The following is a 17825-nucleotide window of genomic DNA, read 5'->3' as shown; positions in this document are numbered from 1 at the left end:
TTATTGGGATATAGGTAATGCTTTTACAATTAATTAAAAAAGGGATTTTTTTGTGTATGTATTTGATTACATTGAACAATTATAATTGATTTATTTCAGTTTGATGCTAAAAATAACTGTTAATTATTACTAAAATCAGTACAATACTACGATTTTAATATAATGATAAGTGATATTAGTGATATCATATAACAGTTTATATGATATTTTATTACAAACTATGTACACTGGTTATTTTTTTTGTAAACAACCTTTTAAATTACGATACGAACAAGGATACGACTCGAACCAAGACTCGAACACATATTTAATTACAATGTATTTTTTAAGTATGGCAATAATACTGACATATCTGATTTCCGGTGAGCCTTTTTGGTCTGTGTCGTCATTGCATTTAGTCGATAAAAACTCAGAAATATCGATTTTAAAATCGATTTGCTATAATTGTTACGACGTAATATTTTTAAAAGTACTATCAAAATTTAGCATCAGAAGACCAGAAGTAAATTAAGACCATTTTTGATATTATATTTTCTTATACCTCTTTTCACAGTGAAATATTTATAACAATAATTAGAAAAACATATTTCTTCAAAACAGAAGTTAAGGATTTATGACGATTAAAAGTTATAATTATTAAGCACAGTTATTAAGCTTGTATTAGCACAATAACACGAATAATCAATTTTAATTAATAAGCACAAATAACTGAATTATTGTACAATTATATAATGTGCGGGTTCAAACCCTTAAATCAATAGGATAATAACCATTATATTATTTTTATTTTAATAATGTATCAAAGGTAAAATAATTTGTTATATATAATATAAAAATGACATTTCAATAATCGATTCAAAATCGATTCGTATACAGATACTGGTAACATACACAGAGAACAACGCAACGCGTCGTCCCACAGATACTGTCATGGCGTCGATGTAGCATAGAAAAATAAAATCATTCTGCTGATAATCAAAGTCAAGTAATCTGTGGTGTTCGCAATGAGTAATAACACATTTTATTGTTCATTTGTTAGCATACATTATATTATCTGTGAATGCGGAGATACATTTCCCACGGAAGACGCATTGAAGGAACATTTGGAAAAAGATCATACGAAAATCGAAAGAAATGAATACAAATGCGATACGGTAAGCTATGACTGTAATTTGGAAAAGAAATTGCTATTTTGTGTCGTTACCGCCAACTGCCAAATTTTAGTAATGCGTATTTTTTATCAAGTTTACATATTTTAATTGCAAAGTGCAGTTTTTAACTATTTTTATCTTGCCAAGGTCTAAAATTGTATTATCGCTTGGTAGGTAGGTTAGATAAAATTTATTGTCAATTTGGCGGGATAACCTAAAAATTGCTTCTATTTATTTTATCCAAAATGTTGAGCGTGATAACTCATATCGGTAATTAGTGAAGTAATGAGCATATTTTTTTACGTTTAGAGTATTTAATTAACGATAATTACTAATAAGTTGTATTAATTAAATCATAAATAAATGATGTTACAAATTCCTTAGCCACTTCGGCTTATTTGTGTATTGTTTTTCTCATTTGCATATTAAATTGTTAAGAGATCATGTACATAGCTAATTAAAGAAAATTTAATATTGTTTAAATTGCTTTGTTGTAAGTCCATTACTGTCTTACCACAAAAACCTTTAGACAGGGTTTAACTTTAAGCGCAGGTTCTCTTTAATCTGGTTTGGTCGTATTTCACATAGACAACTATTATAGTGACAGATCTCTGGTTTAAAATTAGACTGTGTTTAAATTGTTTTGTTTTATACCATTGTTTTTTATTTTACAGTGCGACAAAGTGTTTTCAACTGAGAAAGCATGTATCTTGCACCAGAGAGTGCATGTCGCGCCTCGCGTTAAACGTGTACGCACGATACAAGAGATACGAGATAGAAAGAAGTATTATAACATGAAGAATATTGTGTGCGAGGTGTGCGGCAAGAGATATGCTGTGAGTATGAGTAATTTAATAAATGATAAATAAAAAACACTTTATTTGCACACACAAAACATAACAAATTCAAACAATAATAATATACACTGGAGCGGTAATTTAGTATTATAGAGAGTGTTTAAGCATTTAAAAAAAGACGTGTGTCACTCGGGGACTGCCGCGGTAAAGCTATTGCCTTCAAGCCACACCTCCGAGCCCGTCGGAGTGGGGAGCGTGAGGTTTTTTCGTTACGGAATTTCTCGATTCGGCCCGCGATAGAAGCTATGCAATAGCTTAAAATATTACTTGGTTATACTTGAGTGTACTGTTATGCAAACTACTTGAATTAGTGTTTTTTTTAGTATGATTGGTCTGATTGGTCTTATAAGATGCTAGTTCTTCTGTCTCTAACTTTATTAGCACAAGCAACATTGTTAAAGTATATGCTAGCTAGACATTTCAAAAGTGCTTCTAGAAGAAGTCTAATTCAATAAATAATATAATAGTAATTCAAACTCAAACATTTATTTATTCAATGTTTGAGTTAGAAATATTTTTAACTAGCTGTTCCCTGCGGTTTCACCCGCATTGCTCCGCTCCTGTGGGTATTAGCGTGATGATATATAGCCTATAGCCTTCCTCGATAAATGGGCTATCTAACACCGAAAGAATTTTTCAAATCGCACCAGTAGTTTCTGAGATTAGCACATTCAAACAAACAAACTCTTCCGCTTTATAATATTTTTTCTACCTACCATCGTAATTTCAGTCAGCTTGTTACCTTTTGCCCAGGTTGCCTGGAAGAGATCACTTTTAAGTGATAAGGCTGCCTAATAAACTATACATTTCTTCTTTTGTTTTGTATAAATTAGCAATAAGTTTCCCATGTATAGTTTTATTAAAGAGAGATAAATAAAAATGAAAAATAATATAAAATTCTTTATATTTTGCAGTCAAACGCAGCACTACGCTACCATCAAAGGGTGCACACGGGCGAGAGGCCCTACCAGTGTTCGCTCTGCCCTAAGAACTTCACTATGCCACTGTTTTTACAGGTAAATCTGAATTTCTATATATTAAATTTAATATTATTAATATTGGCCATCATTTTGATCATTGTTGATTAAAGTTAATAATTCATAGCATTCATTGTACATTGATTTTGGTAAAGATTTGATGTATTTTGTATACATCACAAATTTTTAGAATTGGTTTTTTTTATTGAAGTGAAACTTCTTTATCGGGGTTGGAAAAAAATTTAGTGTAACATTTTCGTTACGCGTGACATTTTTCCGTTACGCGCCATCTTTTTCTTATCCCTACCACGCGTGATTCGACGTATTTCTGTAAAGTTGCATATAGTAAACTAGTGGTCCGCCCCGGCTTCGCCCGTGGTACATATTTCGCAATAAAAGGTAGCCTATGTCCTTTCTCGGGTATCAAAATATCTCCATACCAAATTTCATGCAAATTGGTTCAGTAGTTTAGGCGTGATTGAGTAACAGACAGACAGACAGAGTTACTTTCGCATTTATAATATTAACCCAGATGTTACTGAAACAATTTTTGTTATCATATTAAGGTGAAATTTACATATTGTGTCCATATTGCAAAAAGTTTAACTGGAAAAATAGTATAAAAATTTTATCTATTGTGGAAATCTCGGAAAATGGTGTACTTTTAAAAGGACGGTAGTAATATGTACTACTAAGTAGGTAGACTATGATATTATAATGACAACATACATTTCACATATATTTATGTAGCAATATGAAGGTTTTCAAAACATAATTTAGGATGAAAGGTTAAATTACATTTTAGGACAATAGAAATTGGCTTTCTTGTAACATTCTATACACCGAATCTGCTTGTCTCTGTACCTAATGATGTGATCTTTTCCATCAAATCCAGAGGTTTCACGGAAGCTCTAGCACCTTTACGTTCCTCATTCTTATATGTTTCGAGCAGAGCAGTTCCAACACTTCTACGAATGTGGAGATAATCATAATGCCCCCCTTTCACTTCTATATTTGCCAAGAATTATGGATTGCCATATCTAGTCCATGACAAGTCAAAGAAAAATGCCACTTCTTGCCTCTGATGTCTTGTACAAACCGATGCTCTGGTCGGATCTGTCCACCCCTCCTATTTTCTCGTACTTTTTTACGACAACTATATTTTTCTTCTGTTTTTGTGAAAATCTCTTTACCGTAGACACAGGCTGAATCTTATCAGAGTTTGATGCAACAGTCACAACACTGTTATCATTCCATTTGCAAAATAAATTTGTTCTGCTCTGGTCGATTGATGCTTGAATGTACCTTGTGGTGTATTTTTCAATTCTCAAAGGCAGCAGGCAAAGGGCATTTCGCGACACGATTTTCACGTACTGTGCCAGTAGCCTTTATTCTTCGTACTCGAAGTTCATCAATGAGATGAATGGACGTAAAAAAGTTGTCAAAAAATAAATGGAATGCAGTTTTGCTTTATTTGTCGCAGTACATCGGCGTACTGTAATACAACGCTTGCACCCAATCCCAGAGGCTTTTGGTATTTGTTTTCACTACCAACATCATTCGATTGTCCTTGGTATGGAATATGGATCACACCAAACTATGCAACCTAATCGTGTCGCTCCGACCCAAAATTCATACCCCCATCTTATCGGTTTCCATCTTATGAATTGCTTGCATGGATGGCCGCCATAGTAAGGCACCATGGCTTCGTCGATGCTGTGATGCTCTTCAAAGAGTGCATGCGCAAAAAAGTACTCTGTAGTAGTACATATTACTACTGGCCTTTTAAAAGAACGGCAATTAAAACTGCATAAATATCACAAATAAAATGTAATCTAATAGTAGGTAATATATATTTCAGATAAAACACGTTTCAAATTACGTGTATTTAAAATAAATCAAGTAATTTGTTGTAATTTATTGATAATACATTTAACTTGATTTATCAATGGAAAATAGCAGAAATTCTAAAATAATTAAAAAATATACCACTGTTATAAAACGACACAACACTTTAATTTTCCAATTCCTACAACCGTAAGGTGCCAAATGAATATAAACTTTTTTTTCAAAAATGCCCTCATTGTTAATAATAATTTTATTTATGGTGCGTCCTTTTAAAAGAACGATAGTAACAACTGGGTTAAGTATGGATTATTTTTTGAAAAATAAGGTCATAAAGAAGTTTCACTTCTTACGTGTGTACATATTGTATATATATTTATAATAACTAATGATTATTGGCTAATTAATTATCCTAATATAACAGATCCACATGAGAACGCACACAGGCGAGAGGCCCTACCAGTGTCCTCACTGTCCGAAGGCCTTTAGTAATAAGGCTGCTCTGTTGAGACATGATCGGGTGAGTTCAAATTCAAATTTGATTTCAAATACAATTTTAAATTAACAAAAATTAAAAAAATTAATTAAAATTGTTTATGATATATAAATAATAAACTAGGCATGTTTGTTATACAAGAATTTTATAAACTAGACAACTAGGTATTCGCCGCGGTTTCGCCCGCGTTTAAAAAAAAATGGGATTTTCGATATTATAAACGCCAAGATACCAGTCAATGTCGTCTAGTCTATGTGCCAAATTTCATGAAAATTGGTTCAGCTAGTTTTTCCGTGAAGGAGTAACAAACAAACAAACATACAAACTTTCGCATTTATAATATTAGTATGATAATTAACAAATATTTAATATTACAGGTACACACCGGTATAAAACCGTACCAATGTCCGCAGTGTGGTAAAACATTCACACAGTCGAATTCAATGAAACTTCACGTCAAAACTGTGCACTTGAAAATGCCTGCACCTTACAAGAGTAAGAATAGGAAGAATAAGGAGGCTATGCGTAGAGGTGAGTTTAATTTAAATTAACTAGCTTTCCGCCCGCCGCTTTGCCCGCGTTTTCAAAGAAAATTTCATATAGGTCCCGGTCCTGTGGGATTTTTTTTCGTGAAAGAGTAACCAGGCGCAATCTTATAAATATTACATCTATATATGTATATTTGCATTAAAAGTATGATAAACATTATTGAAGTGAAGCTTCTTTAGCGTGAAGCGACTATTTTTGTATCCTTAAATCTTGCCAAAGGAGTTTCACTTCTGACACGTGTGCTCGACACATACGCTCTTTTTAGAAATAACTAGCTGCGCTCCGCGGTTTCACCCGCATTGCTCCGTTCCTGTTGGTCTTAGCGTGATGATGTATAGCCAGCTATAGCCTTCCTCGATAAATGGGCTATCTATCACTGAAAGAATTTTTCAAATCGGACCAGTAGTTCCTGAGATTAGCGCGTTCAAACAAACTTTATAAAATTAGTAGAGATGTATATTCAACACGTAAAAATCCAAGAATTGAAAAATTAGCCCTTGCAAAGATAAATTTACAATTTCCACACTTTTAAATTATATTTATTTCAATACAGGTATGAACGTCGAAGTTAAAATCGAATCGGCAATGTACCAACCGCCGATCAAGACGGAACTTGAAGTTTATGAAGACGGCACGATATACGAAACAGGTGTCGAAGAGATATACGAGGAGGTATGTTTGAGTTCCAACTCAAACTCAGATGTGCACTTTCAAGTAAATATATTGTTAATCGAATATTTAATAGCTTTCCACGTGTTAATTTGATATTTAAATGTTTGGCATTCAAGGCCTTATAACTTTACTAGCTGCGCCCCCTGGTTTTACCTCCTGTTGGTCTTGGCGTAATTTTATAATATATATAGCCTTCCTCGATTAATGGGCTATCTAACAGACAGAATTTTTCAAATCAGACTAGTAGTTCCCGAGATTAGCGCGTTCAAACAAACAAACTTACAAACTCTTCAGCTTTATAATATTAGTATAGTATAGATATAAATATTTTTTTAGGAAAAATTCGATTGCGATATATTTGTAAAATTTACATTTATAAAGCATTTGAATGCCATGAAACACTCAAATATTAAACTATTTATTACTAAGTGTTGAAAGTTCTTTGAACGATGTTTGCCGTATTACTATATTTTAATTATTACTTACTAGCGGTCCGCCCCGGCTTCGCCCGTGGTACATATTTCGCAATAAAAGGTAGCCTATGTTCTTTCTCAGGGTCTAAAGATTAAAAAATTCATCAAAATCGGTCCAGTAGTTTATGCGTGAAAACCATACATACATACATACAAACCTTTCCTCTTTATAATATTAGTATAGATGTAATTAAATATTTCTCAACTTTCAGGTACCCATTCTATCTGCTGGTGAATTTTACGAGCAAGTGAAAGTTGAGGGCGACGAAATATTAATGTATGAACAGGAAGTCGAAGAACCAGAGGTTTTGTACGAGGAAGTGTATGAAATTGAGCAAGTGTAGTGTTTAAAGTGTAGTGTGTAGTGCTTAAAGTGACCTAAAGTAAAAGGGATAAAGTGGGGTCAAAGTGATGATAGTTTGGTCAAGGTATTGATGGTTTGGTCAAAGTGTTGGTATAAGTATGGATACTTTGGTCAAAGTAGTAGTATAAGTACGGATACTTTGGTCAAAGTGGTAGACTGTATAAGTGCTTAGTCTTCGGCCAAAGTGTTTTTATAAGTGCTTATTCTTTGGTCAAAGTGTTGGTAAAGTATCAATGATTTGGTCAAACTGTCAGTATATTGTTAATTTGACCGTTGTATACTTGTATCAGGCTCATGTTTTTATCGAATATGCTGAATTGGTCAAACTTTTGGTAATAATGCTTATTATATTAATATCAACGGCTTGGTATATTGGAACATTGTTATTTTGACCATAATATTTAAAAATAACTAATGTATTGACTAAAGTTGATAGTATGGTCAAATCTATAGTGAAAGTATTTTATAATGATAATTTGATGAGTGGTAAAATACAGAATTTGGTCAAAGTGTTGGTAAAAATGGTATTGGTCAAAGTTAATTTTTTATAAATATGATGAATTTATTTTGTATGATGAGTGAGAGATCCAAAGCCGATATATGTATCCCAAATTAGTTTTTTATTTTTTAAAGTTATAATAATAACAGTTCCTTCAACTCTTTGGTTTTTTTGGAATTCCATCAAATCTTATGTTTACCAAATTTGCCTGACCCGATAATAATTATATGATGATAATATGATCTATCATCTAGTGAAAATACATCATTTTTGTCACATCTTTTTAATATATTTGTTAATTAGTAAAAATAAAATTTTACATTTTAAAAGCCTTATGTATTTTAATAGACGATAAACGGAGTTGGTATAACAAAAAAAATGTATGCGTGTACTGGAGTACACACGTAAGAAGTGAAACTTCTTTATGACCTTAAAAATGTCACGAGTATGGCGTAACGCAAAAATGTCACGCGTACGGCGTAACGCAAAAATGTCACGCGTACGGCGTAACGCAAAAATGTCACGCGGACGGCGTAACGCAAAAATGTTACACTAAATTTTTGTCCAACCCCGATAAAGAAGTTTCACTTCAAAATTTGTTCCTGTGTTGATGAAAATATTTTGTATGGACTATGTGTCCTGAGGCTTGAAAACTGGATTTAAACCCGGTTAATTGTGGAATAATGAAATTCTAAATCGAAAAAATATTTGAAAAAGCTGTTGTTAGTTTTTAAAATCACAATGTGTAATATAACTGTATAATATAGATAAATAAATGAACAGAATGGATATAGTGTTTTATTTATTACTACCTAAGTTATTTATGAAAACAGACTGTTTTTCGAAATAAGTTGCTTAAGTTACTAGTTTATCTAACATGAAAACAGTCTGGTCCGAGGGCAAAAGCAAGTATTTCAATAATTTCTCCTATGTTAATATAAATAAGCTACAACATTCAAACTCATACATTTATATTTATTCAATTAGACTACTTCTAGAAACACTTTTGAATCGTCATTACATACATATTTTTAACATTTACCACCGATTCGGAAAGCAGTAGCAGTAGCAGTCCCACTGTTGGTATACTAAGCGCGAAGGGACTTGTAGTTTTGCATGCATTGATCACGTAAAACATAACAACAAAATTACATCAAAAAATTTTTGCAAAATTTTTCCTGAAAATCCATGTTCTCTTCTATAGCTTCGCGCAGCCGGCATATACTGCTTCACTATTGTGAGCATTTTGTTTATGAAAACATAACAATCATATAAACGATAGGTGACGTGCTGGTAGCAAAGCTGGGCGGGTTGCTTGTTATGGTTGTACACATACGAGGTTTAAGAATTCATTTATTTGAAAAAAACTGCGTCTGGAATTTTAAAAGTATTTTTTACGTACTTGTACTCAGCGTATGCAAAACTATAACCTCCTTTGAGCTTAGTATACCAACAGTGGGACACCCTCTATATTTTGTTTGCATTAAGTACTCAAAAACGATTGGTCGGATTTGTATTAATCATTAAAATGATTACATAACCTAAATTGATAATTCATAACATTGAATAAAATGTAATGAATCTCTCCCTAAACTTTACTTCTGTATGACGTCCCTAGATGCACCATGAAAATATGTGAAACGAATGATCGTTTAGAATTTAGATCGATGTTTGAAACGAACGACATGTAAACTACGTGTTGGCAGCATGTTGGCAGCTTTTTGATGAACCTTTCTAGTTTCTAGTTCTGCAAATTAGATGAATGCATGATCGTCTAGATCGGTTGCTGTCATGCAAAGACTTAGAGCGTTTTAAAGTTTAAACACTATACTCAGGCGGGACGCGAAATGTATGATTTGATATTTTTCGATTCTCATTCAGCAAGACAATTCGATACATTTAGCCTAGGGACTATTTATTTTATTCATCACGGGCCTAGAAAGCAGTTACTATAGAGAAAAGTTGGTAAGAAATTCTGCAGTTGCTGTTTTTGCTTTGCGACGCTAGCGCTAATTTGGAGAGATTTGGAACTATTATTTACAACATTTCTGGGCATTTTCACAAAAATGTACGGTCCCCTCCTTGAAAAATATATTTTTTTTTATAGTATTATATTTTAAACTTTTTTTGGTCTCTTTAAAACGGAAATTCAATATACTTCAAGAAAAAATATACTATGATGGGTTTAAAATGAGAAAACTGTAAAAATAATAGGACACAATGGAAAATCTCGCAATTTTATATCAGTTGTGTGACTATATTCAGTAGCTGGAAAAACAGTGCAAAATATAAGAATTTTTAGATATTGTTTATTTATTAACTTAAAATCGTTATTTTGTATATTTTAAACACTCACTATTCCCAACTTTTGGATCTAAGCTAATTAAAAAAAACAATAGTACATTCAGTATTGTGACTCTGGTACTTTAACTGTCATTATTATCTTTACATTTAAAATGTTAGATACTTTTTTAGAGAAAAGGCAACAAATATAACACTTATGTATTATTCTCCATTAAAGGGACTGATTTGAAGGGCATTAAATGTAAAATCTACTCAAATATTTAAAAAATTCAGCTCCGTAATATAGGGACAGTCACACAACCGAATACCTAAAAAGGGAAAGGGTGCGTTTACATGGCGAAAAAAAAGTACGCAGGCACACATAGTAAATATAATTATAAACTTAACTTAACTTCAAACTAAATTATCACAATCAGTTCGGGCTTAAGCCATCACATTATTATTATTTATCTAAAGGGTTAATTACTATCAAGATTCAAGAATAAGAAGTCTTTTTTATGTTTTATATTGGCACTAATCAAATTAATCAGTCGATAATCAGTCTTCGTGATTCGTTTATTATTAACCTTAAATAATCTCAATCACCATATTGGATAAAAAAATCTTGTTTCAGTGGACGCTGCAAACACGAAGGTTAATCTGTAAATAAAAAAAAAACCAATGAAAAATATCGTGAAAAAAATTAATTTTTGTTTCATTATTATCTTTCGTATAACACAAGGCACATTGTCTAGATTCTTAGTTCTGCTGGCTTATTTTGTTTCTTTTTCTGCATAATGCTTCTTTTTTTTTTCCTCAAAAAAAAATTTTACTTCCTCATGCAAAATGATCAATCAGCTGTTGCGATTTGTATGGGGAAATAATTTTTATTTTTGAAATCTACTTTTTGCCGTAGTTTCCTACTCAGTCAAAAATGTCTTAGAAAAATATTTTTATAGCTCAAGAAAATCGCCATGTAAACATTGCTTTATGTGTTCAGGCATGTTGTGACTTTTCGTTCAGCGTATATGTGACCGCTCAAATAGTCACACAGCGGAAGTCACATTTGATAATCCTCTAGTAATAAAAACGGTTTAAAATATAACCACAACACTTATATTCATCAAAACTTTTGATCAACTTACATATAAAAACATTTAAAACAAAATTAACTAAATACTACAAGATAAATAGATAGAAATAAGCCAAAATATGGTCACATACCTGAATGAAGAATTTGGTCCCTGCGGCTTGCAAACACGCGTGCACTCCTTCTAAGCAGTTTTTTGACCCTGACGGCTTCTAACCTGATAAGTTGCATAGCAGTAGCTATGGTGTTGACAGTAATGCAAAACTATTTGAACCACAGTAATTTTCTTTTTAGAAAATCGGTGACACAACTGAATGTTCCGGGAAGGACAATTTTTTTGATTTTCTTTTTTATTTTTTTATCTTTTATTTTGTTATATAAGGTTATTATATTTTAACTATTATCACAGTAACTGATTATCCTGGACCAAATAAAACCTTAAAAGATGGTACCTTTCTTACAAAAAAGTTAAGAAATAATGTAATAAACGCGTAAGAGTAAGCAGGGGACAGCGTAAAATTACCCATTTTTCAATTGTTATTTATAATTAACTTAACTTTATTTTAGATTATGTCATAGTTTTTGTTAAAAAAACAAAATATTGTATACGTATAATCACTTTGATAACATATATAAATAATTCTGGCAACTACTTCATTATAAAGAATTTAATGAATTCGAGGGACAGTTGAAAATCAGGGGGTATACATTTTTGTGAAAATGCCCTTCTATCAGCTGTTTTCTTATTATAGAGTTCTCTTTTCCTCCAACTATTGTATCGTAGAATAACAGCTACGGATACTAAAGTCCATTTCAAGAAAGTAGTCCCGCGGACATTTATGGAACTAATTTAACAGATGGGGAGCTCGGCCAATGCATTGCATATATCAATTATTTTATCTAAATATTTGAGTCGTAGTAGTTTATAAAATGAAATTAAATGAACGATACATAATTTCCCCCACAGATTTCCCCACATTTAACCCTGCCAACATTATTACGCGCGCATACAGCGCTGCGTCTGCGGGACTTCTTTCTTGAAATGGACTATATTATAAATGCGAAAGAATCAGTCTATTTGTAACGCCCAAATTAGTGAAGCGAATGAAATGAAATGTGGTAGGTATATATAGTTTGTGTTGCGAAATCACATAGACTGTCCGTCTCAAAAATCTAAACTTCAAAGCGTTGTAGGGGATGGTAATAAATAATTTGTATCTATGTTCTTTGGGTGATAACATGAAGCGGATTCATCTATACATATAATAAATCTGTAGAAGGGTCAATTCTGTACATTGAAAATATTGAAAAAATAAATAGCAGGGGGTGTTACTGGATCGATACCAAACCCCAATATGTGATTAAAAAAATTTTTGTCTGTCTGTCTGTATGTGAAGGCATCACGTGAAAACTAACGGTTCGATTTCGATGAAACTCGGTACAATTATACCTTATTATCCTGGGCATAAAATAGGATACTTTTTATCCCGGAAAAATACGTAGAAAAAAAAAATAAATCTTAATTTTTCCGCGCGGACGGAGTCGCGGGCGGATATGAGCGTATGTACTGAGCACGTGTCAGAAGTGAAACTTTTTTGGCAAGATACCCAAATCGTTGCCTTACTTCATGACGTGACGGCATTGCCATAACGGGACCTTGAAATTTTACTCTCAACGCGCCTCAAAAAATTTCACTTCAATAATATACAGGATGAAATGATACTGTGATAATACCCTTTTTTAGAAGTCGAGTAAAGATGGCTTCCTTTATATAAAATTCTTATATCTGGCAATTGTATTTGAAATGGCAATAATAAGCTTAAGCTTTAAAAATATATGAAGGAACAATAAATTGATATAAAATATTCATTGTTTTATTTTCCCTTTTCTCGACCTTAGTGCAGTGGTTACATATTCAACAAAGGTCTTGGGTTCGACTCCCGATTTGTTTATTTTTAATCTGAAAGAGATACTTATTAACAGATTACAGTTTAATATAGAAATTTAGATGATGCATGTTCAGATTATTAAGAAAACCTAAATAGCGTTTTCTATAGTTAAAATACTTAGATGATTTGATTTTCTCTTGATATGATTGTTATCACATTGTTCGGTATTTAATCAAATTGGGACTGCTACAATTTATTTTAATTAAAGTTAAATTAAATTTGTAAATGTATCAATAAGTAACTACACGATTGCATGCCAGTTCACATGCAATCTAAAAATACAAAACATATAGTCGAGAAAAGGGAAAATAGGGAATGTACGTGTTCAAGCAAATTTGAATTTGCTGCCCAAAATATTAATATTTTTTTCCACTCTTAGTTTATAAACATTTATTATCATTTGTTCTTCAATAAATAACGTTTGTTCGAACATTTAATTGCTGTTTTATTAATTTGCAATAATACTTATATACTTTGTATCAGAGACATCTAGTGGTGAATAGAAGAATCTAAATTAATAATGACTACAGCCACCATCCAATAGATGGCGCTGTATTTAATTTCAATATTATACGATTCATAAAATATAATTCTAACACGATAAAGCACTAAGAAAAAAAGGAATGTTAAATTTTTTGGTGGCTATTTAAATATTGATATAACTGCAAACTTATAATATCACAATAATATACAAACTACTAGCGCCATCTATATCAATATCAGATTTATTATATTTTATTACTGTGACATCTAGCGATGACTAGTAATAACTAATTGCACAAGAATTACTGTCAGATTCTAATAGATGGCGCTGCTTCAATTTCATAATTACTAAATTTACAGAATAAAATGTAAACATTAAAATAAGAAAGGCAATAATCAGTGATATTAAATAAAAAATGCACTATTCATTTTTTATGTTAATTAAAATGTTGAGCTACATGCGTAAAAGCTTTAATTATTTATATAATTAAAACAAGTAGCGTCATCTACATTAATCTCCTATATCATTTATTTTATAGCAATGACATCTAGTGGTGACTAGAAGAATCAAAATTAATGATGACTACAGCCTCCCTCTAATAGATAGCGCTGTGTTCAATTTCTACATTTGAAAATTATTATATATATGTAAATATTATAGGTAACTATTGTAGGTATCAACCGTAGACAGAGAATCCAATAGACACCGGCAATGCGTGTCGCAGAAAGAGATAAAAAAGAATACGTCACAATATTTAGGGTTACCATGTGAGGGAAAATTTACCCCGCAATTTGTAAGATACAAATCTCTCTATCATTATTCACATAACATAAGTGGATAATAATGAGATATCCACATTACTTACATATATAAACTAATTTATACTAATATTATAAAAGAGGAAATGTTTGTAATTATGTATGTATGTATGTTTGGTTTTCACGCATAAACTACTGGACCGATTTCAAAAATTCTTTCACCATTAGAAAGCTGCATCTTCACTGAGCAACATAGGCTATATTGCATTTTCAAAAAAATTAGAGATCCTTTCCAAAAATGCAATAATAAAAATTCTGTCATCGCGTGCGCTGCGGAATCTATTGAAAATAGAAAAAATAAATGTTCTACGGTATTATAGAATGGACCAATATCTACAAGAAAGTCCGCGATATTCCATTCAAAAGATATAATGAATTTTTAAAAGTGTCAATTTACAGCAAATAGTAGGTATACTGTTTAATACAATGAGGAGGCGTAGTGCGGGACAGGGTAAAGGTGAGGAGGGAAGGGATATTCGCAGGAACTACTTTGATTCCGATTTGAAAAATTCTTTCAGTGTTAGATAGCCCATTGATCGAGGAAGGCTATATTGTACCATAACACTTAGACCAACAGAAGTGGAGCCACGCAGGTGAAACCGTGGAGCGCAGCTAGTTTTAAAAAAAAATATTTATGGGATGTAAAATATTGGCAATTGTAAGATCAGTTGGCGGGATTCGAACCTGCGTCATTTGCCTAAGAGCGTATACGCACTATGCGGGTAACCGCATTGCGGGTAGCCGTCCGGCTGACCGCAAGCACAATTATGTACGTAATAAGGTTGGGTCGCCTAAGATCGGATGTGACATAAGATCGGATGCATGGAATAACTCGCAAACTAGGCAATATTCTCTACTGCTACCAACACTACTAGATCCGCCATTTTGTTCTGCCCCTCTCTTCACTCTGCGGCCGGCCAGCGACCAGACGGGACGTGTACACAGGTGATTCAGCAGAAAAGGTGTATTTTGTGGCGAAAATCGTCGATCCGATCTTACCTACAAAATTTTGATGGCTCATTGTGGAGAGTACTTTCATTGAAATAAGGTAATTAATTATTTTGGGGCAGAATTAGCGAATCCTCTTTCCATCTGTATACTTTGATTACGCCTAGGACGTTCACAACCCAAGATCCGATCTTCCCTCCCAATGCCGAAGATCGGACCGAAGTTTAGCTCTTGACTGCGCCTTATGCAATAATGCGCAATAATTATTAACTTTTAATATATTTAACTATCCAATGACGCTATGACTATCAGACCTTAGGTACATTTTCATTATTTAGTCCTAGAACACGGAGGATAAAAGTTTGAGAAACTTAATTAGGATGAGGAGGGAAGACCGGACTAAAAAAACGCAATAAAAAAAAAAACTTCTTTGTCAAATTTTTTGAGGAATTTCCTGACTCAATCATTGATGCTCAATGTATGGACGTAAGTCCGGATGTTTTCCTAATGTTAACATTATTATTAAACGCATAGAAGTGAAGATACTACATAGTCCGATCTTCGGCCGAACTGTTATTTTCTTCACTATGGTAAGTCGAAAAAAGTCTGCTTTTTAGGCTCTAAATTTGCTTAGATAGATAGCATCTACGCAAACCAAAAAATTAGGGGTTAAACAATATTTTCTTGTCATCAATTTACAGTTGACAGCAACAGAAAAACGACATCGAATCATGAGAAATAAAATAAAAAATACAGTACGTATAAAATTTTCGGCATATGCGTCCGATCTTAGGCGACCCAACCTTATTCATTTCTATGCGCACTGCGATGCGGCTACCGCAGACCGCACAGTGCGCATAGAAATGAATATTCCGTACATAATTGTGCTTGCGGTCAGCCGGACGGCTACCCGCAATGCGGTTACCCGCATAATGCGTATACGCTCTTACCGTTAGGCGAATCTTCACCCTTCATTAGTTCTTAAAAAGGCGGGTAAATACTTAGGGTGAATAAAATAAAACACAGTATTAATAAAGTTACACGTTTATTACCTACAGGTCGGTGGTAAATAAAACAAAAATGTTTAATTCTGCCAACTATCAATTTTTACAATCTTACACAATTCTAAATTTACGTCTACGAATTACGGCTCATGTCAAGCTTACATGGCAGTGTCAAAAAATGGCGGGAAAATTCTTATGCCATAGTTTTTTTTTTAAATTTTGCAAAATGAACAAAAAAAATACTTGTAAAAAGTTTAGTTCGGTTTGAATTGGAGTTGAATAATATCAATGTATTAAATTCAATTTAGCCTAATTTTACGTATATTTGCCCTTTAAAAAGTAGGTATCATATTGAGATTGCTGTTCGTTTTCCCTAACTTTAGGTATAATTTAAAATTTCAAATATACAACGACAAATAATCGTTCAAAATTGAATATGTACCAAGTACAATTTAAATGTTTTATTTTTGCTATTAAAAAAAAAGTTTAAATTTGGCGCTAAATTATCCCGCCAAATCTAACGATGACATAAGAACAGCCAACTCATACGAAATTTTTCCGTAAAAAAACAATGTTTTATTATTATTATTTATTACCTTATAAATAAATGATGTGTCCGAATATTGCTTTTATTTGTTGGACTTAAAATAATATTGCACTTATTTTAATTTTTAAGCTGTGAGGTACTGTTATCTCACTCTTACATGATTTTCACTCAAATGTTGCTATTAAAAAAAATAATATTATAACTAACGTGTAGACATATTGTTATGATTAGTTTACACGAGCGAATATAATAATAGTTGTATAGAGAAAATAAAAAATAATTCCAAAATAAATTTAACAAATCAATGTCAATATTCTTTTTGTTACAAATTTATATTTTATGTATATACTCAGTCAACTTGAGTTTATTTTGTTGTGTTTATTTTTCAGCGAAAAGACGTAAAATTATGCTTAAGCTGAAAATGTAATAATATGTTAATACTTAATTTTTGAAGTGAAACTTCTTTATCGGGGTTGGAAAAAAATTTAGTGTAACATTTATACGTTACGCGTGACATTTTTCCGTTACGCGCCATCTTTTTCTTAGGTAGGGACCACGCGTGATTCGACGTATTTCTGTAAATTTGCATATATGTAGTAAATTATTTTTTGAAAAATAAGGTCATAAATAAGTTTCACTTCTTACGTGTGTACACTTGTACACGCACACATGTTTTTCTATGTTCTTTCTTTAGTAAATTAAATTTTGTTTGCTTAGAGTTCTTTTTAAACATTTTAAAATCGTTTACATGACCGATATTTTAAAATTTCATTTTCATGTAAAACATCAAAATTATAGTTGTATTTCGCTCGTGCATTC

The 17825-nt window shown here is 32.2% G+C and overlaps 2 protein-coding genes across 5 annotated transcripts in view; both read left to right on the top strand.

Moving 5' to 3' along the window:
- The window catches only part of Zpr1 (zinc finger protein Zpr1), a 152079-nt gene extending 138958 nt beyond the window's left edge, over nucleotides 1-13121 (top strand). The window contains exon 12 of the transcript XR_016318099.1: nucleotides 12860-13121. The gene's annotated coding sequence lies outside the window, so the exon portion shown is untranslated. The remainder of the gene's footprint in view (nucleotides 1-12859) is intronic.
- Nucleotides 809-8672, top strand: LOC149475282 (uncharacterized). Of its 4 annotated transcripts, none has more exons than XR_016318100.1 (8): nucleotides 809-1154; nucleotides 1826-1987; nucleotides 2923-3024; nucleotides 5255-5350; nucleotides 5704-5857; nucleotides 6429-6589; nucleotides 7233-7503; nucleotides 7540-8672. XR_016318100.1 is itself a non-coding variant. In XM_089713667.1 (7 exons), the coding sequence occupies exons 1-7, from the start codon at nucleotides 1005-1007 to the stop codon at nucleotides 7362-7364; spliced, it is 957 nt and encodes a 318-aa protein (XP_089569793.1). In that variant the 5' UTR covers nucleotides 809-1004; the 3' UTR covers nucleotides 7365-8672. The 4 variants fall into 4 exon arrangements, 2 of the variants coding, with proteins under 2 accessions (XP_089569793.1, XP_089569795.1); XR_016318101.1 differs by having other exon boundaries at nucleotides 7233-8247; nucleotides 8466-8672; XM_089713667.1 differs by having other exon boundaries at nucleotides 7233-8672.
- Nucleotides 13122-17825: the final 4704 nt, after the last annotated feature.

Source organism: Colias philodice, chromosome 31 (assembly GCF_061535455.1).
Source record: "Colias philodice isolate Cphi_HAF_F1 chromosome 31, ilColPhil1 Martin Lab GWU primary, whole genome shotgun sequence".
Taxonomy (NCBI): Eukaryota; Metazoa; Arthropoda; class Insecta; order Lepidoptera; family Pieridae; genus Colias; species Colias philodice.
This window is presented reverse-complemented; position numbering and strand designations above follow the sequence as displayed.

Excerpts from the sequence above, each read along its gene's own strand:
- LOC149475282 (XM_089713667.1), top strand. The coding sequence starts at position 1,005 with ATGAGTAATAACACATTTTATTGTTCATTTGTTAGCATACATTATATT. Across the intron at positions 5,351-5,703 it reads CTCTGTTGAGACATGATCGG|GTACACACCGGTATAAAACC; the intron begins GTGAGTTCAAAT and ends TTAATATTACAG. Across the intron at positions 5,858-6,428 it reads TAAGGAGGCTATGCGTAGAG|GTATGAACGTCGAAGTTAAA; the intron begins GTGAGTTTAATT and ends ATTTCAATACAG.